The 18190-nt window shown below is 40.6% G+C and overlaps 1 protein-coding gene across 1 annotated transcript; it reads left to right on the top strand.

The window, feature by feature from the left end:
* Positions 1 to 11993: 11993 nt before the first annotated feature.
* LOC109429238 (uncharacterized) lies at positions 11994 to 13048 on the top strand. Its single transcript, XM_029862527.2, has 5 exons — positions 11994 to 12082; positions 12153 to 12366; positions 12427 to 12590; positions 12654 to 12774; positions 12834 to 13048. Exons 1-5 carry the CDS (start codon positions 12031 to 12033, stop codon positions 12952 to 12954), a joined length of 672 nt encoding a protein of 223 aa, XP_029718387.1. The 5' UTR covers positions 11994 to 12030; the 3' UTR covers positions 12955 to 13048.
* The last annotated feature ends 5142 nt before the right edge of the window (positions 13049 to 18190 follow it).

Genomic DNA, 18190 nt, shown 5'->3' with positions numbered 1-18190 from the left:
TTGATCAGTACCTGCATACTTATCAATTTTCCATTTGGAGACGGGCAACGATTTATGAGTGTAAGCCGACGGTGGGGGAATAGTCGGTACGAGCGGAGGTACAACGGGAGCTGCGGTTGGGTGTGAGTACAACGCCGACGAAATAACAGGGTTCAAAATTGAAACGGGTGGCATGGCAGAAACAGGTGGGGCTATAGAGGCCACTGGCATGGGTACCGAGAATGGAACATTCGGTGGGTAATACGCGACTTGTGGAAAATATTGATATCCTACTGGATTGGAATTGTAAAAAGGTGGGCGCCATCCAGCGTTTGTATTCAGTCCAGCGAATGCACTAGAATACGGTGTTGGGTATGCGGATACAGAAGCCGAAAATGAACCGTCACTGTATCCGTACGGAAAGGAATTCGAGGTCGAAACATTCAGAATAGTGCTCGAACCGTAAGCTGAGCTCACTATCGGTGGCGTGGGTCTGCTCACTGATGTAGTAACTTTAGGCGAGGTCAAGATATTCACCACTGATGTGGATAAAGTCGGTAATCGAGCACTTGAAGTTGAGGTTACGTTCACTGTTTGAGTACTGGGAGTAGTAAGATGTATTTTAGCGTGATTGTGTAACGGTGAAGACTGCTTGTATCTTCGCAACTGATACAATTCGTTTTCAAAAGCCAACATAGCATCTCGTACATCTCTCTTCAAATCTCCGGAAGAATTTTTCGAGTCTAAGCAACCTAACCTCTGCAAACACTGTATCAAATCATCGTCTTCGGGATCTAATAAAGCCTCCTCATGTTCTTCTTTTTCCGTTTCTGAACTAGTCTTAATTTTTGGAGTGGTATTTCCAATAAAAGCTGGGGGAACGGTTAAGAAATCATTGAGAAACAAGTCGCTTTCCACACTAGCAGTTCTTTGACCATCACGCTTTTGATAAAAGAAAATATTCAATTGTTCTATGATCTTATCGATGAACACTTCTAATGTGCGTTGCTTTGTTTCGTCCACGTGCGGAATCAGCCTATCAATCCTAACGCCTAAATGTAGCAACGACGATTGACAACGTGGTGGGGCACTTTTCGCGCCAACCAGACTGTCAAGCACCTGGTTATATCTGTCTACGCAATAAGCATAATCATGTTCTGGATCAAATTCATATCTAATCGGAGGGATAACACACGATTCTTTCTCCCTTTTGAGCGCTTCGCGAAGATTACCGCGCTTCCTAACCATTTGCGCGCCTTCATCACACACAATTCCCCTAATCTGCAGCTCATATTCGAGTTCATCCTCATTTAAAAAATCAACACGAAGGTCACCAAAATGTGCCTTCAAATCTTCCACGCTGGTAATCGATCTACCCAAGCCTTCCATCGTTCGCAAATTGTTGTACAAAAGAAATGGAAAAAATAGCCAATAATGCGACCTGCAATCTAGAAACGCACCAAAGCAAAGTAAAAAGTTATCTCAATTCGCACAAACAACTTAAGCTAGAGCCTGTATCTCTACCAAAGAATAAAAGGATGAGTAATCGTACCGAACCACGCGATCTATATTTTTTTGTGTATCTCGCCACCAGAGAACAATAGTTGTTTTTCTGGCTTGCCACCTGCGGTAGCTATTTTTTGCCACTTTCTGCAAAAGATTAAACGGACTGTCCTATCACACTGAATGCAGCGAAAATTGAAATTAAATATCAAACTAATCACGACAAACTTTGAGAAGTGTGGAGTGAGTCTCCCCTAGTGCGGTTAAATTGTCTGGTATGGCCAAACAATTTTGAAATCTATTTTTCACGAGGATCGCCAATTGTCACTGCCGATGACGCCCACGCGTCTGTGGCATGGACGTCCGCACGCCCTAGGCCAGCTCACCTCTATCGATCTCAGGGCCGACAATTCACACTAGAGAATACTCACCTTTAGACCACTCGGACAACTCAAATCTGTTCCACCTTAAACCGCCACCTTTAGTGCATGCAAAAGGAACTACGCGACACAAGCAAAATTGAATTTTAATGACCTAATAATTTATTTAAAACTCTAATTTTGGTGACCTAGCTTTTATTTCCACTTATAAGCACTCAACTCACGGTTCTCGACGACTCTCGGTGACTCGCAGGGCTGGTATCGGGGACCACGTGTCCCGTGGATGTGTCACGTGGCCGGGCGGTTGCTCGGTAGGCCGGGGGAGGTGGGAATCCGATGACTTGGCTTGAGGTGGCGGGAATGACTTGGCACAGTCCTCAGGAGCGCTTGAGTTGGCCGTATTTCGACGGACGGCCGCTGGACAACCTGGGAAGTCCCAGTGCCGATAGTTTGGAGATTTCCTATCACTAGCACTCTTCAACTCGTGTCGTTTCAGTCCTTAGACCTTCACGGCTACTCACTACACGGTTGGAACTTTGTGAACAACGATACTCAGTCGCGAGTTAAACTCTTTGTCGATTAGCGAACTGATAATGTAGCGTGTCACTAACTTTTCACTTCGAGCAGGTTAAACCTGAATATAACTTTGGAAAATAGCACTCTGTACACTTTGAAATACTTCCCAGGATTAAGAGAGCTCATGGTGGGTGCAGAAGGTTTTTATCCCCTTTGGGTAGATTTCCCTCCTATCGGATGATGCATAGGTTCCACGCACACATAATTTCCCAATTAGAATCGTATTCCTCACACACTGCTGGTTTCGAACAGTTGAGTGCTGGTCTTGGTTACAAGATAGCCGAGTATGCGAGTCGTGCTAACGCTACCTATCTTCGAATGCCCTATCTGATTTATTCATTTTATTTCCATAGGCAATAGGGTTCTAAAATATGCATATTTACTCGATATTATTTTAACAATTCAAAATGTCCTTTTGCATGAAATTTACATTTACTAACATTGGTGTTATGATCATAAGGCAAAGCACACCAAAGGGCAGATTTTATGGTGGAAACTTCTTCGAAGGTTACAACTTGTATGTGTTATATTATTGATTGATACTATGCTGCGGAAGGAAGCGGAATGACTTTTCTACCCCTTTCTGATCCTAGCGATTGCTATGAACATAACATGAATTGTATACGTAGAGAAGAGGGGGGAAGTTGATAGAAAGATACACAGTAGCTGTAAATGCACGGGCCAGGACTAGACGTGTACGCCGAATATTCGGCGTGAACTCGGCGTGCATCGGCGTGGGGCTTCTTACACAACCAGTGATCGTATAAGATGTTGAATAAGATGTTAAAGTGGAAGCGATATGTGTACCTTTTACATGCGCCTAAATGGAGACATGTACGCATATGGCCTCCACTTTATCATTTTGTGCAACATCTTATACGATTACTGGTTGTCTGGGACGTGGACAAAAGGTGGATTTGGACGATTGTTTTAGAAGTATGCATCTCAGTTTCTGCTTAGGACGCGCGTATTACACCTTTTTACGATAGGGTATCGCGCCACTTGGGCGGTGTCTTCTATATTCGTCTGTTTTCCAATTTTGAATCAATTGACTTGAAATGTTGTACACGGGTAGATACTATACCTATCTCACCACATTCCAAAAGTTGTGTCAATTGCTTCAAATTTGACTGAGTTATAGTGGAAAACAGACGAATATAGAAGCCACCGCCCAGGTGGCGCGATTCCCTATCTGCTTCTTCTTTCGGGACGGAGCGCAATAAAGTGAAATCTCTATATAAAAAGCTCAACTTTGGCTTTCCAGAACTCTCAGATATCCCATCAAAACAACAATTATTTTTCCTCATTTGAAAGAACTACTCTTTATCTTTCGATTTCTAGCTTTGACGTTTCATGCTTTGACTAACTAGTACTAGATAAATCGGAAATAAAAAAATATGTGACAGATAAAACTTTTTCAGGTTTTACGGTTTTTGTCCACTTTTTGTTTACCTTATTGTGGTAAATCTCACAAGCATCATAAACAAAAGTTTGTTTGCACAGATACAAGTATAAGTAATGACTGCATTATTGAAACAGTTTTCCTCACTTGAAACAAAGTCTCAACAGATGAAAAAAATATACAAAACTGTTACCGCTCAACAGCACAATTGTGCTGGTTCGTCACGAGAGGGTTATACAGGGTGTTAGGTTCCTGAGTGCAAACTTTTTAAATGGTGATAGAGAACCATAAATGGTGAAAAAAAATGTTCTACGCATATGGTCAAATCTCAACCGTTACGTATTTATTGAATTTCCCATGTTTTTGACTCTTATTGCCTTAACTGACTAAAACTTCAAAATGGTCAAACTTACCGCAGTTTTTTTACCCTTATTCGAAGGATTATTGAATTTTCTATCAAATGGCATCTTTGAATCGATTGGTTTAGTTAAATAACTAACTTTTCTTGAGCAAACAGCTCAAAAGTAGTGTGTTTTAATTTGTTTTTGTCAATTGTCTTTGAAAAATGCGTAATAATTTAAAATTATTTCAAAGGCAAAGTTGTGGCCCCTGTTTCACTCTACAATTCGTTCTATGACATCAAATTTCTATCTCTTATCGTTTTCTTGCAATTTCGATTCCAACATCGCATTTCAGATCATAAATTTGCAACTGTCAAGATAAGTACCTTTTTGCGTGCTGTGCCGCACATTTAAATCGAAATTGCATGAAAACGGCAAGAGCTGGAAGTTTGGTGTCAAAGAACGAATTGTAAAGCGGAACAGGGCCACAACTTTGCCTTAGAAACAATTTTAAGATTTCACGCATGTTTCAAAGATAATTGACGAAAACAAATTGAAACACACTAATTTAAGCTATTCTGTTCTAGAAAACTAAGTTATTCAACTAAACCAATCTATTCAAAGATACCATTTGATAGAAAATTCAATAATCTTTCGAATAGGAGTAAAAAAAAAGGGCCCATATAGCCGAGGCGGTAAACGCACGGGTATTCAGCATGACCATGCTGAGGGTGACGGGTTCGATTCCCGGTCGGTCCAGGATCTTTTCGTAAAGGAAATTTCCTTGACTTCCTTGGGCATAGAGTATCTTCGTGCCTGCCACACGATATACACATGCAAAATGGTCATTGGCAGAGGAAGCTCTCAGTTTTAAAAACTGTGGAAGTGCTCATTGAACACTAAGCTGAGAAGCAGGCTTTGTCCCAGTGAGGACGTTACGCCAACAAGAGGAGAGGAGGAGTAAAAAAACTGTGATACGTTTGATCATTTTGAAGTTATAGTCAGTTAAGGCAACAATAATCAAAAACATGGAAAGTTCAATAACTACGTAACGCACTATCAAATTTTCGTGATTTGTGCCAACGTAAGAACAGTAACGACATTCACATTACGCGCGACGTGAGACGAGACACAACACTTATAGTTCTTACAATCGTCAAGATATTAAAATTTACCTTTCGTCGACCGGTTTCGAGCGCGATGTCGCCCATCAACAGGACAATGTCCGACCTAACGTAACGGTTGAGATTTGACCAAATGCGTAGAACAATTTTTTTCACCATTTATGGTCCTCTTTCACCTTTTAAAAAGTTTGCACTCACGAACCTAACTCCCTGTATGCAACTCATGTTTACTCATTGATTCATAGAACCCAAATTGGTTTGAAAAAGAAATTTACCTTCCTTCCAAATTTACAGCAGTTTTTTTTTTTTTGTCATAGAATGAGTACATCTGCAAATAGATAACCGGGAAGCCGTTCTGCCCTGGTAGTGTCTCTCCCTCTCTAAATTCGAAAAGGGGAGATCGTCCATGAGCACTCTCTGTGGTAATTTGTCTCCTCATTTTCTGAAGAATGAGTCCTTTGTTGGGTACCATAACTAGACTCCCCACGAGGCTTTAGTTCTTGGAAGGGGAAGTAACTCAACTTGCTATTGATCAGTCCATCATCTGCTCTGTAGTTCAAGCATAATACAGGAAGCCGTGGAAGATACAGAATCCCGTTTGTACACTTTTTTTTTCAATAAACGAGTTATTACATTTCTTGCATACTCGACTTTTTCTTCACGAAGCATGGCACGTACTCGGCGGTCTCGTCGCATTTGTGAGTCTACATGCCCGATTTTTTTTTTGCTAAAGCACCCATGGCTTGACAGAAATTGTATCAGGTGAAAATTTACCTCGCCTTGGGGCCTTCTCGTCCATTTGGGACGCTCAGTATGAGCCTTAGTGTAGCTGGAGGAGTCCCACGCTCTTTGCGGTCTTAATATAACAACGTTCTGGCGTTTCGTCTAGCACCTCTTATGCCCGCTTGGGCACATTTTCGTATCGGTTGAGACTATGCGGTATGCACTGGCTGAATATCTATATCTTTACAGCTGAGTTTATCATCGATCATGACGACACCCAGCTGCTTCAGCGATTGCCTGGAGTTGACTGTACGCCCGCCCGTGATGAACACCGCCAGATGACTCTCGAGAACCATTTTAGTCGGGTTGCTATCCGACATCCTGATGATGTGACCCGCCCATCGTAGCCTCCCGATTTTCGCGGTGTGGACGATGGTTGGTTCTCTCAGCACCTGATGCAGCTCGTGGTTCATTCGCCTTCTCCAAGTCGCGTCTTCCATCTGCACTCCGCACCGTAGATGGCACGCAATACCTTCCGTTCGAAAACTCCAAGGGCGCGTTGGTCCTCTGCACGTAGGGTCCATGTTTCGTGTCCATAGAGGACGACCGGTCTAATCAGCGTTTTGTAGATAGTTAACTTCGTGTTACAGTGAACTTTATTCGATCGTAGAGTTCTGCGGAGTCCAAAGTAAGCACGATTTCCTGCAACAATGCGCCTCTAAATTTCTCTGCTGGGTGTCGTTGTCGGCGGTCACCAGTGAGCCCAAGTACACGAATTCTTCAACCGCCACGATTTCATCACCGTCGATAAAAATTCGGGGTGGCGGGCGCGCTGATTCCTCCCTGGAGCCCTTTGCCATCATGTACTTTGTCTTCGACACATTAATGACTAGTCTGATTCACCTGGCTTCACTCTTTAGTCGGATGTACGTTTCCGCCATCGTCTCAAATTTACGAGCTATAATATCAATATCATCAGCGAAACCAAGCAACTAAACGGACTTCGTGAAAATCGTTCCACTCGTGTTTATCCCCACTCTCCTAATTACACCCTCTAAAGCAATGTTGAACAGCAATCACGAAAGACCATCGCCTTACCGTAACCCTCTGCGAGATTCGAAGGGACTCGAGGGTGTTCCTGATACTCGAACTACGCACATCACTCGATCCATCGTCGCCTTGATCAACCGTATCGGTTTATCCGGGAATCCGTATTCGTGCATAATCTGCCATAGCTGTTCTCGATCGATTGTATCATACGCCGATTTGAAATCGATGAACTAGTAATGTGTGGGCACGTTGTATTCGCGGCATTTCTGCAACACCTGGCAGATAGCGAACATCTGGTCCGTTGTAGCGCGTTCGCCCATAAATCCAGCCTGATATTGCCCCACGAACTCTCTTGCAATCGGTGATAGTCGGCGGCATAAAATTTGAGAGAGTATCTTGTAGGCAGCGCTCAGTAGTGCGATCGCGAGGTAGTTCCCACAGTCCAACTTGTCACCCTTTTTGTAAATGGGACACACGATACCTTCCATCCACTCCTCCGGTAATACTTCCTCCTCCCAAATCTTGGTAATGACCCAGTGTAGTGCTCTCACCAGTGCTTCTCCACCGTATTTTAGAAGCTCGCTTGGTAGTTGATCTGCTCCAGCGGCTTTGTTGTTTTTCAACCGGCCAACCTCCGCCTCATTCTCTTGGAGGTCAGGGGCCGGAAGTCTTTCGTCCTGTGGATATACTCCTAGATCTGTTACCACGCCACCTTCGGTACTTGCAACGTCGCCATTGAGGTGCTTTTCGTAATGCTGCCGCCACCTGTCGACAACCTCAAGCTCGCTCGTGAGAATATTCCCGTGATTATCTCGGCACATGTCAGCTTGTGGCATAAAGCCTCTGCGCGAGCGGTTCAGCTTCTCGTAGAACTTTCGTGTGTCCTTAGCGCGGTCCAGCTCTTCCAACGCTTCGCGATCTCGTTCTTCCTGCTGGCGCTTCTTCATCCTGAAGACTGAGTTCTGCCTGTTCCGCGCATGTTTGTAACGTGCCTCATTCGCTCTCGAACGGTGTTACAGCATTCTCGCCCATGCTGCATTCTTCTCGTTTTTCAACTGCTCACATTCGCCGTCGTACCAGTCGTTTCTGTGATTCGGAGTCGCGAAGCCTAGTGCTGTAGCCGAGGTACTACCTATAGCGGATCGGATGTCCCTCCAGCCATCTTCAAGTGTAGCTGCGCCAAGCTGCTCTTCCGTTGGTAGGGTCACTGCTAACTGCTGCGCGTAGTCTAGAGCAACTTCTACGTTACGCAGCTGCTCGATGTTGAGTCGCGGCGTTCGACTTCGACGCGTGGTGATAACTGTCGTAAGTTTTGAGCGCATGCATACAGCGACTAAGAAGTGATCCGAATCTATATTCGTAATGCGGTATGTGCGGACATTGGTTATATCCGAGAAGAATTTACCGTCGATTAGAACGTGGTCGAATTGGTTTTCTGTTTGATGGTCAGGTGATCTCCAGGTGGCTTTGAGAATATCTTTGCGGGGGAAGAAGGTGCTTCGGACTACCATACCACGGGAGGCTGCAAAGTTTACGCATCGCTGGCCGTTATCATTCGATACGGCGTGCAGGCTGTTTCGCCCGATTACCGGTCTGTACATTTTCTCCCTCACGGCGTGTGCATGGGAAAAGTTTATAACAAAAAAATGGGCATCGTCAAATTTTTCGCTATTCAAAAATAGAGGCGTTAAGCTTTCATTTGCAGGGTCCCTCAAAAAATCCACCGAGGGATCCCGAACAACTTTTTCAGAATACTGTTTTTCCCCATACAAAATGAACGGTTCCAAATTAATCCTATTTCTACTTAATAAACATACTCAATTTTTGTATGAAAAAGTTCCCCCGATGAAATATTTCGATGTTGGGCTTGAATGAAAGCTGGTAGCGTCAACTTTCACGTAGCGTAAAAATTAGCGATGCTCATTTTTTTGTAATAAATTTCTTCTACCAGACACACCATGCCCTTCCTATGTTTGCTCTAACTGCGCGTAGAACGCTTCTTTCTCGACATCAGGTCTCCCTTCGTGTGGGCAGTGGACGTTGATGATGCTGTAGTTGAAGAAACGGCCCTTAACTCTCAACATGCACATCCTTGCGTTGATCGGCTGCCACCCGATCACACGTTGTCGCATCTTGCCCAACACTATAAATCCTGTTCCCAGTTCATTAGTGGTGCCACAGCTTTGGTAGAAGGTGGCCGCTCGATGCCCGCTTCTCCACACTTTCTGTCCTGTCCAACAAAGTTCCTGCAACGCCACGATGTCGAAGTTGCGGGGATGTAGTTCGTCGTAGATTATCCTGTCACACCCTGCGAAACCTAGTGACTTGCAATTCCATGTTCCAAGTTTCCAATCGTAGTCCTTATTTCGTCACGTTGGTCTATGCCGATTGTATCGAGTCGTATTTTCTCCTATGTTATTCGCAATGGAGATTTTTACGGGTGGCTTATTGGGCCTACGCCAACACTCCTATCTCGCCGGAGGGCCATCGTGCCAGTTTTGTTTAACGTCCCAGCCAACACTAGGACGACCACACTGATGGGGCTACCACCTTGGATCTAGCTGGGCGTGGTGCAGCGTTTCTTACTCAGCCGCTGGATGCCAGAACAGACGCTGTTTGATCCGCACCGCCTTGGTGAACAGACGCTCGAATCACTCCTCCTCAATCTAGCTGAAGTCAGAAGGACAACAGTGCCCAGGCTGCACTACCAGCTAAGCACACAACTCTAAGCTGGCGGTCTTTGTCATCGCTTGACCCGTGGAAACATGGGGTAGGAACTTGTGAGGACCAGAGCTATGTTGAATGCTCTCCTTATCGACTCACCGTTTTGCAGCCCTAATACAATACCATCATTGTATTTATTCGAGATTTTTTTCCAAATAATTTCCCAAATATTTTCCCGCAAAATGCTCCAGATCTGAAATCTAAGTCTTCTTCAGAACAAAATAAAATATATATGCCAGGGCCTGTGGCGCAGTTGGTCACTCATTCGCTTCATTAGGGTTCATTGCTATGATTCCCAGTGCCGGCACATACAAATTTTCGTCAGTTGCTTTTAGCTGACCCTTTTCTGGGACAATACAGCTTTAAGGTAAAGAGGTAAAGAATAACGTCGGATTCTACCAATCCCTCCTGAAATAAAAAAAACTTGTGAAGTTTATTTCAAAGACTTCCATACATGTTTTTAAAAAATATTCTCAATATTATCAGAAATGCACAAATCTGGAACACTCTTAAAGAACAAACTTAAAACGAAACTGGAAGCATTTCCTCATTTTTTTTGGTTTTTGATTTTTTATTAAATAACGAAACGATATTTTTAAAATCGGTTTTCGTGCACATGTAGAGTATGGATCAGGGTATCTTCTGATTTTTTTACGCTGTAGAAAATGTTTTTCGTTTTTGCAGAAACCATTTTTTAGTGAAATTTTGTTCAAAAATGGTTTCCGCAAAAACGAAAAATATTTTCTCTCGCCTAAAAAATTCAGAAGATACCCTGATCCATACTCTACATGTGCACGAAAACCGATTTTAAAAATATCGCTTCGTTATTTAATATAAAATCAAAAACCAAAAGGATCCAGTTTCGCCTTAATAAGTGGATTCACTAAACAGCGCAAATAGCTGCGTAAGCTTCTGTCGTCATAACATAGAAATTTCAGGATTACGAAAACTCATTCTGATACCACGACATGTATAGTTTGTAAGTTGTGAACGAATATTTAGCTATTATTTATTTGTTAAAATCGAGTAGCTAGCTCAAGAATCAAAAGGCCGAGGACCAGAAAGCCAGAATTTTGACTAAATAGAGATCCCGTAGTATTACCGGTGGTTTTAAATTCCAAGTTTTTTGCGTTTTTTTAATGATAAATCTCACTAGTTGCTAGGTTCACAATCATGTTGGTCGTGCACAATAGCAACAAGGCTGTGTAGACCAAAGTCAATTTTTAAGGATAATTAAAGTGAATGAAACTCCATAACCAAAGAATTCTTCAGATTTTTCAGTGTGGCCAACCTCAGTAGTGCACATTATAAACAACTATGACCCTAAAATGCTAACTGGAATGGATTGACCAATTTGCATTAGCGCGACCAAATCCTCGCTTCGCTCAATTTGTTTGAAATCTTTCGCTCGAGATGACGCGTTGGTTTTACCCATCAGCAAATACAACTCATTCATACACAATTGACGTATTAGCTATCAACGATGTCCGATGGGCACATCCACATTTTGAATTAACCGTGTGGCGTGAACATCTTCAGAGTTTTGTTTGATTTTCTGTATCGTCTACCTTTCTTGTTATCGGATAGGTGTCTCACGTGCATTTCGTTAAAATTAATATCTATAACGTGTTAGATAGAGATTATTGTTGTGTGATGTCCGAGTGTTGAAGGGCTGGAATGCTTGAAAATAAAACAAAAAAAAAACAAATAAAAAAGATGTACGTGGGCTTGTACATTTACGTTTGTTTAACATCCACGTTAGTTCAAATAATTCAAAAGCATGTACTTTATGTGACAGCTTTGCATTTAGGACTTTTTTGCAGATATTTTTTCCAACTTATTATTAATTTAATATTTGCTGCTCAGAGCCAATCTCAAACTTACAGGTACACTTAGGGACGCTCAATTATTATTCCAAGTGCTTATTACTCATAGAATACATGAATATTTCAAATCTGTGTTAACTGACACAGTTCTGTTCGGCGAATGAGAGCATGTTTGTCATGTTGCCACGAAGAAAACAAATACTAGATTATTATAAGTTGTAGAAAACATAGGATTATTTTCAAACAAGGCTCAAAGATAACTTGTTTATTTAAAAATCTACAAATTGGAAAAACCAACACCCTCAGCCAAAATGTATTCTATAAATAATAAAACATCTGACGCTGGAGCTTCCATTCTACCTACGACCATCCAAAGTACAAGACATAACAAGAATTTCAAATATGAGTGGTGGGATTATATTTATTCTGACAGTTGCAACCATATTCGGTGGAGGTGAGGTTTTACGGAAAGTGTTGGTATTCAGTGTACATTGTAAACTAACAAGTGAAATTTTATACAATAGTTATCCAAGCTGCACCACCTGATGCTGCCACGGTAGGGCTTCTTCTGTTCAGAGAAAGATGTGTGAACGTAAGTGGATCGGATGAAGGTTTCTATCAACTGTTCAGATCCTTCGAGCCTGCCAAAGCCTGTTTGTTTGAGCATGTGGGAGAGTTTCAGCAGGAACCCCTGCCGCCGATCGATGATTACGAATCGAGGAAGGAGTTTTTCGACAGGTGAGTTGTGGTTTTGTGTGAACAGTTAGTGGTCAGTGTATCGAAGCAATTGTATTTCAGAGTTTGTCCAAAAATAAATGAGTCAGTGAGTTGTTTTGAGGACGTCATCGGAGGAGCAGCCAAGTGTACGACAGAAACTCCCGAAAAGTTAGTCACAATTATCAGTGACATTTTACACGGACTTGTCAACTTAATCTGCCGAGATAGAGGACAGCTTTACTACGGTATATTTACAATCATATGAAAAAAAAAACTGCTAGTAGTTAACTGATTGTTTCCATTTATAGGTATAAAAAGTGCTGAATTCGGTGAATGTCTTGGTCAAGTAAAAGCAAACGTAATACGATGCAGGGCTTCAGAAGCCACCAGAACGATATCATCTGTCCCATACAGTATGGAGCAATGCCAGTAAGAGAAAGGTTTCAATTCAAATAAGAAATACATTGATATATTTTACGTTTTCACAGAGACATATTTGAATCGCGCGATTGCATTAAAGGAATATGCAGCTCGTCAACGATGGATCAAATAATGGACGAAATTTACGGAAAATTATTGAGCGCTACTAAATGTACAAATGATGTTTAAGAGTTGATTTCAAATTTGTAGCTCTGAACTCCAGAGTCTGAAGGATTATAATTATACTTCAATACAAAACCACAACCGGTGATCTTATTCATGAGATGATCCTTGAAACCCAAAAGTAGCTCTCAAGCAAGGATGGGAACACTCACTTGCAAAGAGTTACACTCACTTGCTATTTTCTCAGCTCAGAAGCGTGCAATCAAGAAACGATGTATGGACGACTTTTGCCTTGTGGTTTTGTCTAAAACTTTGCCGAATAGAGAAGGGGTCACACATGTATACCAAAGTCGTGACAGCGCCGTGAAAACAACTCTCCACGAGGTGAGTGTAATTTACACTCACCTCGTGGAGAGTTGCCTTCGTAGCTCCCTCGCGACTTTGGTATGCGTGTGCGACCCCTACTCTATTCGGCAAAGTTTTAGACAAAACCACAAAGCAAAAGTCGTCCATACATCGTTTCATGATTGCACGCTTCAGAGCTGAGAAAATAGCAAGTGAATGTAGCTCTTTGCAAGTGAGTGTTCCCATCCCTGCTCTCAAGCTTGTTTTCCATTGTCATTTAAATAAATCAATGAAACGTGGGTAGGCCTGTTGGTGGCCTTGAAGCTTTCGCTTCTAAGTTGCATACAAAACGTCTAGAGTTCTACCACTAGTCCGCGTTTTTTTTTTCACTACAAGGAATCAGTGAAATAGCGGCTTGGGATTGGGACTAAAGCTATGTTCACTTAGAATCCGGAATCATGTCACATTTTCTAGTGGCGCTCTCAATGAACATAATCATCATTCTTTTGCAGCACTCTGATCATACACTAATCCTCTTTAAATGGTGAAAATTTCATCGATTTTCTTGCAACGAGTGAAAAGTTATTTCAGATTGAAGACAAGAGGAGGAAAAAAATCTTGCACAAACACGTTGAAAATTTAGCGTGGTCAGGTACGACAGTCGCGAAAAATGTTAATATCGTCAAAACCATTATGTGTTATGTGCACAGATGTTGTTAACCATGGCATAAGGTAGTGTCCTCGGAAGAAACAAGCTTGGGTTCATTGATAAATCTGCTTTGAATTTGAAGATTTGGCAAGAAGTTCGAACTCTGGGCATGGTTTTTTCGCAACAAGATGATGAGAACCAATTCATACAAGGGTGACAGCCTCAAGAATCGCGTGCTGCTTTTCAAAAACGCACACAAGGGATATGTAGAGGTTTTACCTATTTTGATGAGCTGCCATGACAGCCGGAGACGTTCAGTGGTATCGTCACAGATGGGTAGTGTTTATCAACGAAAAAAACACTCAAATTTCGCGTTTTCCCAATTCACTGAATTGCTCCTCATTTCGCAATAAAAAAAAGTTTGGCAATTTTTCTTCGGAATCCTAGTCAGACTAGTCAAGGCACTCAGGACACTGCATAGATGACCTGATTGTTGAACAAACGTGCGGAAGGGGTGGTTCCTAAAATTTACCACCATTGTGCAGATTTTTAGAGAGGTCAACACTGAAAAAGTGAGAAAATGTGTGAAAAATAAAAATAAATAATTTCAATGATATATATTTTTTCATGAAAGTACAATAAATAACCTTTGTTTTGAGGGCTTCACCTTTTATGTTTGTAATTCCATCCCTAAGATATACGTGATTTTGTCATTCCAGATTCTAAATGAACATAGCTTTATAATAGGCATCTTCAATGTGTGATTTTCTAGTTTTAGGCAAGAATGGCACCTGTCTTGTCAGGTTTGCAGGTCATTGTAAAGAAGGGGAGGAAAATGATGACATCAATCCAAGCATCAATCCCTTGTCCACGGCAGACCGGGGATCTGCACAAGTTCATGCGGATGTTGGAGTGCTTTTAGGTTTGGAGCATAGTGTTCACTCATTGGTACCGTAATCCGGGGTCAAATTGATCACTTTAAAACAACTTTTGCGGATAATATCAGTGCCTGTTCAAATGTTGCCAAAAGAATTTCTGTAAAACCAGTACCCTGTGGATCTCCATGGAACCATGTGACAGAATTCTGTTCAACAAATTTAAACTTTAAGTTAAATAACTTAAATATCAAAATATTGGAAATGCCAATTTGTGGCGAAATTGATCAGAATACAATTAAGCATCGGTTGGAAAGGAAAATTTCCTTCTCCGCTTAATTTTGATCTTCTAAAACCGAATAACGCGTCTAAAATCTTACAACTAGTGAATTTAATACTTTAAATGCAAAATTAAATTTTGAAATTTACCCTTAAACGCCTAAAGGTAGGCAATTTTATATGAAATAAGTGATTTTTATTACAATAAATGACTATTTTCTCATAAAATGAAATTTTTATAACTATTTCATGTTCTGATTAGCTGCATAACATCCCAACCAAGGCTCCACAAAAATGTTAAAACAGAGAATTTACGTGAAGTCCTATTAGCAATTGGTTGTTTAGTACCAATGATTTCAGCTAAATGAGAAATACATTTCAAATTCCTTGAAAAATAAGGCAAAACTAACTTTTTTCTAAAATATTAAAAGTCTACACTCATCTCTAGACATCTACGAATCAGATGACGTAAAAAGTTTAAGTTCATTACGACGCTTAAGAGTTCCTAGTATGATATTACAATGCAGTACCTGAGTGATCAATTTCACCCCGCTGATCAATTTGACCCCGGTTTACGGTACGACGCATGTCAGGCGTAAGTCACAGAATTATGTGTTGATTTCTCTGTAGATGATGTAACATAGTTCGCTTGATTACATGACTTGTAGGTGTTATGTATATGATTGACTGAACTATGTTGTGGAAGGAAGCGGAATGGTTTTTTCAACCCGTTTTGGTTATAGCAAATGAACATTGCTATGAACATATCTCTTTCGGGACGGAGCGCAAAAATGTGAAATTCCCATACAAATGGCTCAATTTTGGCTCTCCAGAGTACACAGCTCTTAGATTTCCCAAAAAAACACATTTTTTTCCTCATTTAAAAGAACTACTCTTTGTCTTTTGAGTTCTAGCATTGACTACATAGATAAAACGGAAATAAAAAATATGCGAAAGATAGAACTTTTTCATGTTTTACGGTTTCAATCCATTTTGTGTTCAACTTTCTGTGGTGAGTCTCAGAGACAACGCAAACAAAAGTTTGTTTGCACACATACATGTGTGAGAAATAACTGAATTATCGAAACAGTTTACATCATATAAAACAAATATGAAACCTCGTCATCCTGTGATCGGAAGTGTTATCCATCTGGATAACAGGGCATATTTATGTTATGTGTTGTGTTGCGTCAACTTGTGATGTCTCTTATTTGTGCATTTGTTAGCCTATGATATGAAATTTTGTTCTATGTGTCGTGATATATGTTAATCCTTCTATAATAATTAGTTTTATTTTATTTTTGTAACACTACACCGTGTCCAATAAGTTCTATTCTATTCTTGTGCTAGCACAGTCAGTATTGAAAAGCATCCTGGAAATATCAAAATTTCTACTGATATTTTCTTGTCAGCATTAATATTTGCAGCATGTCAGATACGTGACACAAATATCAAAACGGCCAGGCCCACTGTGCAGACTAATGGGTTGGAAGATAATTCAAAAATTTAAGGCAATCAGGTTATCCACTTGTGAATAACATGATTGACAAACCTTTTTGAATTGAATAAAGGAATAAACGGGGACAACCGTACCAGCCGTTTCGTATTAGGGACATGGTGTTTGAATAAAAAATCGTTGGGAGTGGTGGTCCTAAGAAGGTTAATGCACACCCCGTTTAAGTTGGCGTCTCTTCTCCTGGGATGGGACACAGCCAAGGCTTAAGCGCCATTACTCGCACTCTGAAACGAGAAAAAATATAATGATTCCTTCCCCAAAAGTACAGAAAAACAAGCCCATATAGTAAGTATATTAAAATACGAAATTTCTACAAATAGGCCATTCAATCAGAAAACTTTGATATGATAAGTTTCGAAAGTTGCATCATAAAATATAAATCAATTTCTTCCTGAACCAAGTTTGGGTCTTGTGATTATCACAACGAACCAAAATTGCAACATGTTATAATTGGTCGGCGTTAAGTCAGAAGGGACCAAGTAACAAAATTGACGAAAATGAGATTTTTAAGGCATTTGATTAAAAATTACTTTAGCTACTTGGAACATTCACCCGATTTTCTTAATGTTACAATTAACGAGAGTTATAGCACAATTTTCTTTTGATTGAACTGCGAAAATCGATAAAAGTGTGCAGTCAAATTGGTATTGGTTAAAATCCAATAATCAAAATAGTTTATCATCAAAATATAATACGTTTCCAAATCGTTTGGCTCCCTAACGCATTTTCTGATCAAGAAAGCACGTGATAATCCATTTTATTATGGTAAATATCGTATTTTACAGATCATCGTGTTGAAGCAAATTGTGGCAATTCGCGTGCAGACAGAGTGGACCATGTGTCTCTAAGAAAAATAGTTGAAATTACTTTATTTTTCGTTATCTTTTCCAAATCAAAATATGTTTGTTTAGTAGCTATTGGGCATAATATTGAAATGTACCAATACCCGTTTCATGAAGAAATTGAATTTACCGGTTAATTGAGAATTGTGTACTTGGTTCACTCTGTCTGAACGAATTTTTGAAAACCGCCAGTCCTCTGAATAAATTTTTATGAACTGTGTAACTACAATATTTCATAAACGTACCGAACTATGAAACTATGAACTGTGTAACTACAATATTTCATAAACGTACCGAACTATGAAAATACGTTCAAAAGTTATTAGCTGTTAAATGTTCAAGTTAGGAATTCTTAAATAGCTCATTAATTGACTACCGTCGTGCGGGGTGTCATTGGGCCAAAGCGGGGTAACATTGGGCCAATATTCCGCACGTTTAGAATACTACGGAACTGCATATTGTGTGCTAAACTAATAATAACTAATAATTCTAAGATAGTTCGCATCCACCGTCAGATTCTCTGACTAATATTAAATGCGTGGGATCGATGGACCAATGTCATTCTAGGCCCAATATCACCCCATTGTTATCGGAAGAAAAATTAAAAAAATGTAATATTAACGGCTACGTAACGTAAGTTTTACAAAGCCTATGATAGCTATTATATGTATGTATTTAATGAACAAGTAAAACTCAATTTTTTAGAAAGGCGTATGTTATGGTAATACATGCTGGTGGGTCACAATTTTATAACTATCAAAAGTGGGTCGCAAGCTGAAAAAGTTTGAAAACCCCT

Source organism: Aedes albopictus, chromosome 3, assembly GCF_035046485.1.
Source record: "Aedes albopictus strain Foshan chromosome 3, AalbF5, whole genome shotgun sequence".
Lineage (NCBI taxonomy): Eukaryota > Metazoa > Arthropoda > Insecta > Diptera > Culicidae > Aedes > Aedes albopictus.
This window is presented reverse-complemented; position numbering and strand designations above follow the sequence as displayed.